This window comes from Lagenorhynchus albirostris, chromosome 14 (genome assembly GCF_949774975.1).
Source record: "Lagenorhynchus albirostris chromosome 14, mLagAlb1.1, whole genome shotgun sequence".
Taxonomy (NCBI): Eukaryota; Metazoa; Chordata; class Mammalia; order Artiodactyla; family Delphinidae; genus Lagenorhynchus; species Lagenorhynchus albirostris.
The window spans coordinates 10,267,701-10,274,818 of NC_083108.1; the positions used below are offsets into that span (position 1 = coordinate 10,267,701).

The window sequence follows — 7,118 nt, forward strand, 5'->3', positions numbered from 1 at the left end:
GTGTTAATTAATGTTCTTGTATGCTCTCTTTGACAGGGTTTATTTTTTTGAACCTAGGTCTGAAACAACGAAGGAAACAGACTCTATTTCCTGAGAAAGGTGAAGATTTCAGAGAGAATATATTCAGATATGATGATGAAGGTGGCGGAGAGGAGGATACAGAGGCATTTGACATAGTGGAGCTGCAGGGTGGCACAGTCATGCGGGAACGCAAGACTCGGAGAGCCAGCAGGGTAGAGATTCGGAGCCTGTACAGGCAGTCTTTGCAGGTTGGCCCAGATAGTGCCGTATTTAGGAAATTCATTCTAGAAAAGCTCGAAGAGGCTAACACTGATCCCTGTGCCCCTCCTTTTGACTCCCTCCAGACCTATGCTTTTGAGGGGACAGGGTCCTTAGCTGGATCCCTGAGCTCTTTAGGGTCAGCAGTCTGTGATCAGGATGAAAACTATGATTACCTTAATGAATTGGGACCTCGCTTTAAAAGATTAGCATGCATGTTTGGTTCGGCTATGCAGCCAAATAATTAGGGCTTTTTTATTAATAAATTTTTTTAAATGCTAATGTGTATTTGGGCAAACTGGTAGTCTCTTGGTAAAGAGTTGTATACTCCGGTTCTTGGGAAAAAGGAAAAGACCCAATTTATAATGTTTTCTGATATTCTTGGGGTAAGTATCCCATGGTTATTTCAAGCTACCCATCCATTGTCACTGACTGCAGGTATGGGGAAGTGAAGCTAACAGTCAGCTCTCGGGTGCCAAGGCAGGCCACCTCTAGTGTGCCCCTGAAATACTCCTCTGACATTTTTCCAATACCATCCAATACAAATTCTCAAAATTTTTGAAAGTTTAATGTGAAAAGGGCCCTGATCTAGATTGTCTTAATATTATTTCATTTATCCATTTTTAAAATCTTATAAAGTAAGAGTGAAGAGTTTATGTGTGTTAAGCTCCCGATACTCTACAGAGATAAACACCTAGGAGAATCTCAGTGGTTATATACATCTTTTAAAAACTGTTTCTTTTCTATGAATAAGCAAGCTTCTGACTGAGAGTCTATGATTCATTCTAGTTTGATATTTTAAAAATGTCATCAAGACCACATTTTAAAACTGATTTCAAATTTAGACAGATGCTTTGTATCTGTTAATTACTCAAAGATATAGTGTAAATTTGTATTCTCTTTGATATTACAGCTTTATATAAAAAAAGGGACATAGACTTTGTTTAGGAGATTTTCATATGTTATTTTCTTATGTATCCAAAATACATCTTTATCATGTCACAATACTATGATAAAAAACATATCAACATTTACTGAACATTAAATTTGAACTTTAAGAAAATGGTAGAAAGTGTGAAATTTTTTTAATTTTAGTTTTTGATTTCTAATTTTATTGCTACTAAAAATAATATAAATGAAAGGAGTACTGGATTCAAACTGGAGTTATTATTCATCCTAAATGTTACGATCAGCTGCCCTGCTCTTACCATGCATAAAATAAAACATGATAAAATTCTCAGCATTTCCTTTTTTATTAAGAGATTAGACTATAACTGATTCTTCTGTGTCATTTTTTTTATTATGGAATATAAAATTAGGTACAATAGTTACTTTTATGGTAACTATGAAGGAAGTATGCTAAGCTGCTGGACATAAAGCTTTAAGGTAACATTAGATAGTAAGATAATAAAACACTTTAATTTTAATCAACCTTGTAAGAATAATTCTCAATTATTCTATCCAAATCAAAGTGGAATTCAAAATTCACAGGTTGAACAGAAAGAAAGTAGTGAATACTGTGTCCTCAAAATAGCTTTATGTGTTCATTTTTTATTAATAGCATGTGAAACTGAGCTGAACCAAATTGATCATATATGTTCTAATCAAGTACTTCAAATAATTTTGAGCTAAAGTTGGAGTAGTTCAATAGCTACAATATATTTTTTCTCTGTACTTTAAGACAATACCATCCATACCATGTAATAGAAGAGAATTTTTTCATCAGTATCAATCAGGTACCATTATGTCAGCAACACAGATATCACCATTTTACAAAAGCCTGAGAAAATCAGACTTGAAATACAACAATTTAGGAAGATATTAAATGTAGTAGAGAGGACATAAGCTGTAGTAACTCCTGGTATATTCACATCGTTATTTACTTAGGGAAAAGTAAGAACAGTAAACAAAAGAAAATTCAAAAATAAAGTAAAAACTTGCAGGTAAAAAAATGTATGGGTTGAGAGAACATTTATATTCCTATCATATGGACATAAAAATTGAAAGAGTATAGTTAGGGCAATTTTCATGAATTATTCCATGAATGGCTGTACCCTGTATTTAGAAAATAGTGCTATATAATCTTGGTTGAACTGGAATGTATGATAAACAGCAGATGAAGCAATCCATGGAAAATAGATTAGAAAAAAAGAAATAGGGTCTTCGGAGGCTTGCAGTTAGTTCAGTCATGAATGAAAGCCTTATAAACAACTTATCAACTTGGATGAACACCTTATAAAAATGCAGTATCTGCATCACTAAGTTTAGTGTTTGAGTCCAGTGGCACTAAGAAGATGTGTTAAAATAAATTCTGGTTTAGTTAATGATAGGATTGTCAATCATAGGGTACATAGGAAAAGAGATTCAGGGCTGGATACCTATTTGCTAGTCTAGAAAGTGTCCTTTTAAACTATATCAAGAAAATACTCTCTGATTCTAGTAGAGAAGTTGCAATTTTCTAGAAGTTATACTTGGTAATATTTCAATAACTATTTTAACCTTTTCTTCTAGTCACACAGCTGTTGCAAGAACACAGCTGTATCCTAAGCTAAAGACATGACATTAAGGTCTCATTTTTGTAAATTTTAATAAAGGTAAATCAATGCGAGGATATTTATGAAATAGCACAGCTTTGCATTAATACCTGCACTACTTAAACAGCACCCTTCATTAACTTACAGGTTTATGTGTAAGTCTTAAGTTACTAGTGGTTGAAGCAGGAAAATATTAAAATCCTTTATAGGGATCAGAAAATGTTAGCAATAATAGTTGTTCACTAAGCACATAGCTTGAGCCTATCAGATCTGAGTTTGAATTAGTTCACTTTTATTTAAATAATTGCGTGAACTTTATCGAACTGTCTAATCTTTCCGTATCTGAGGTTGTGATCGGTAAAACGAGGTCCAATGTATGTATTTCACACGATTGTTGTGAAGAATAAGTAAAACAGGAAGCACACGTAGTACCAGACAAAGCACAAGAGTTCAATAAATATCAGCCCAGCATCGTAACAGCTGACCTTATTCTGCTGGAATGCACAGATCCCTTTCTTTTCTAGCACTGAGTGATCTCAAGGGCTTCACAGCGCATTTGAAATATAAATCAGTTTTCTGACCTGACATACAAGGTCATATATTATCCTGTGTCTGCTTATCTCTGTGTGATCTGACCTCTTCTAATGCCATGCTCTAGGCCTGAAGCAATCTTCCTCCAAACATTTCTATTTTTCATTCCCTCACTTCATTCAAGTCCGTGATCAATTGCAACTTCCTCAGAAAGGCCTACCGGACCACTCTCTCCCACTGTGTCCCTTGCTCTGCCTTTCTTTGCATCAAATCACTCAGCTACTTTGTAGCAAGTACATTATATATATGTTACTTGTTATTGCCTTTATCCTTTATTAGAATGTAAACTCTAATTGGGCAAGGGGTTGTCGGACTTTTTCATTTGTTCTTGTCTAAAATTGTTTCTAGCACATGGTATGTGACCAATAAATATTTCTTAAATGAATGTAATAATGAATCCCAATCTATTTTACTTGGTCCTGTATAGAAGCCGTATTGACATTGTTGAATATTAATGTGAAATTAATGTATTTTTCTAACCAGGTTAGCACTGGGTAGTTCTGGGTTACAATAAGATTTTTCAAAATCTTTCTAGAAATTATATGAATTTGGTATTTTAACTTGTTTGTACTTACTGATATCATTTCCTGCTGTGAGGAAAGGTAATAATGTTATACTGTTTAGTCAAAACACATCCTTTGATGATTGCTGTAGAAGTTCTCATATGAATAAGTTCCCATGAAGTGTGATGAATAGGAAAACATTTGCGATGCATGAGAATTCTATGCTTCATGTTTTAGAATACAATTTGGTAACAAATGCATTGTTAAGCTCACAGGGCTACACAAAACCTACAAGGTAGCTTCATGTTCTTTTATATGATATAAATAGGCATTAGACATCAAGTACATTAAAAGCTGGAAATAAATGTAGAAAAGGATTATGTGGCTTTTACATATCCAATTACTTCTGTCTTATATATCTATGTACCCCTCCAACCATCCTCCCATCCACATATCCATCTATCAACTATCTCCTTTCTACTATCTATCCCCTCTTCCAGGAAACTATAATTTCACAATTACATTAGAGACTAGCATCTCAATCACAGATTAGATCCTTGAGACACGTTAGTATTTCTTGCTGTCTTTTTTTCCTAGAGAGCTCCAAGGATGGGAAGCTGCCTGATATGAAATGGCAGGGAAACAGAGAGGGCTAAAACTGGGAAAAATGCAGTTCCTGGCCTTTGGCAAGGCAAAACTGCATGCATTTCCCATAGGTTAAGTGGTTCCAGGTGTAGAAATTTTGCACAGAATGTAGAAGCTGAAAGGGAGCTTAAATCAGTCATCCAAAGACTGTGTCACACAGGCTAAGGAAAAACAGGGACCTCTGGTCCTTAAAATGTCTCCAAATACCCAATGCACGAGCTCCAGAATAGAGTGCCAGCAGTCAGATGCCTGTCATCACACAGAACATTGGCTGTGAAATTATGATAGAGCCAGCCTTGTTTACATGCCCTTTATCTCTCATCTCTCCATCCCCACCCAGAAACCAGAGGTCCAGATGCAGCAGAGTAAGTGGAACAGGGAGAGAGACAACCACCTTGGCCAAAGTGGGCATAAGAAAGATCAAGGCAAGTGTTTCTTAAAAACGGAATAAAATGAAACATTTTCATGATGTTTCTTCCAAGTTACAAACTAATCGATAAAGTGGATACATTAACATATCAAATCAATTTGGCATTTCATATAGTTTGAATAATTTAAATTTCACCTTACTAGTAGAAAACATTAGCAAAATACAAAAAAAGTAAATATAATTTATAGTGTTCTTAGGACATTTGAAAGCCTGTTACAATAGTTTATACAACTTTATTTCATGCTATTTCTTTGTGCTTATTCATTTTAATAGTTAAAATGTGATATGTTCTTTTGGCTTCTGCAGTGCTAAGTGGTTTATCTCAGCTAGAAATAAGGCTGGACATGGAAATGACCATATATTCATGATTACATAGAGGTACAAATCTATAGAATATTTTGTCCTAGGAAAGGGAATAGAGATAATATATGGGATTCATCTGTACAATAGGGATATTAAGGATATATAACTCATCATATCATTGGAGGAATTAACTGAAATAATACATATAAATAATTAACTGGGCTTAATGTATAGCAAACATGACATTTTTACCTGTTGTGATTCTTAAAATAATAATTATTATAATTATATTAAGTTTAACTTTAGGAATGCTCATAGACTTATCTCCTTACTCTTGAAATATTATGGCCAGAAAGAAAATGAAGTGGAAATGGGCAAAGATGGCTAAAAGGTACAAACTTCCAGTTATAAAATAAATAAATCCTGGGGATGTAATGTACAGCGTGCTGACTGTGGTTAATAATACAAAAAAAAATGGAGAGAAGAAAATGAATTAATTCAGGACAATAATTAACTTGCTGTTACTTCCTGCCTGCACACCTTCACCCTTCCAGGGTAATGTGCCATTATTACCAAAGGAAAAAATTAATTGCTCAAGTTATACATTATGTATGAGATGTTCTGATTGAAAGTCACTCCTCTGTGACATTTATTTGGAAAAAGACCTGCTAAGTTAAGTAGTAACAACATTTGCTGGCAACTTTTTCTAGGTATAAATATTTTAGAAACAAACAAAAACTATCAAAAAAGAAAGGGTTGGTTTTGCTCACTTTTGTAACTAATGGAGAAATGAAGTTATTTCTATGCTTTATTAGAACTACATGGAAAACGTGAAGTTCACATGCTAATGGCTCCAAGAGAAAGCTTTCATACCAGTTGTAATATCTAAGGTCTGATACCCACAGTTCTAATTTTATGTTAAGAATTTAAAATTAAATTACAAAGCAGATTGTTCTCAGCAACTCTGAAGATACAAAATGAAAAGCTGCACTTTGGCTTCTATCTACATTCCCCTGTCCTTTCTCATTTTAAAAACAAAAAATTAAGGACCTGTTGCCATATGTTCTCTGATGAGTACATTTTTATCATCTCCTTTTCTTCTATCCAATCTTAGGACTCAGGCAACTTCTAGGCAATTATCCAGCTCCTACTGCCACCTCAATTTTCAGAAACTCCTTTCTTATCCCAGATGACCTCCGTATTATTCCTCTATGGAGCTAATTAACTAATTTTAACTCTCTTTAAAACTTAAAACATACCTGCACATGACAAGTTCAATTACATAGAATTTCATCTGATCAATTGAAAATGTTTTAAGTTTTAGCGATTATATAAATAAAATTAGAAGTTGATAAATCATATGGTATATTTATTCATACTACCTTACCATTATCACACATTATTAAAATAATTTGTCCCAATAACATAGTTTTTAAGAGCAAAAATTTCTCCCACTTTATAAAATAGTCTACAGTCATGTTACTTTATTTTTTTACATAAATGCTTGAAAATGAAATCTGTACCAAAGGACATACTAGCAAAAAGTGTGAACTGTGAAAATCCTACGTATTTCTCACACTTGTGTTCACCCATTCGCCATAAGTAAATAACAAACATCAAAGATTTTATCCACTAGAATCATCTACTGAGCATCTCTAAGTTGAGTACTGCATAATGAACCCTGATTGGAATCCTAACAAATGCTATATCTGCATTCTCGCTGGAAAAATTATGGTGAGGAACAAGTGGAGGTGGAGTGAGAGACTGTGACCAGGGTGACAGCTGGCGCTAAGGTGAGATTTGGTGTTGAGTTCAGCTCCCCTCTGTGCTTTG

The 7,118-nt window shown here is 34.2% G+C and overlaps 1 protein-coding gene across 3 annotated transcripts in view; it reads left to right on the forward strand.

Annotated features, from left to right (window-relative positions):
* Nucleotides 1-1,589, forward strand: part of CDH19 (cadherin 19) — an 81,548-nt gene extending 79,959 nt beyond the window's left edge. Inside the window, exon 13 of one of the 3 annotated variants that reach the window (XM_060170684.1) lies at nucleotides 37-1,589. In XM_060170684.1, coding sequence (XP_060026667.1) covers nucleotides 37-527 — 491 coding nt within the window. In that variant the 3' untranslated portion in view covers nucleotides 528-1,589. The remainder of the gene's footprint in view (nucleotides 1-36) is intronic. The other 2 variants (XM_060170685.1, XM_060170686.1) reach the window with 2 other exon arrangements.
* The last annotated feature ends 5,529 nt before the right edge of the window (nucleotides 1,590-7,118 follow it).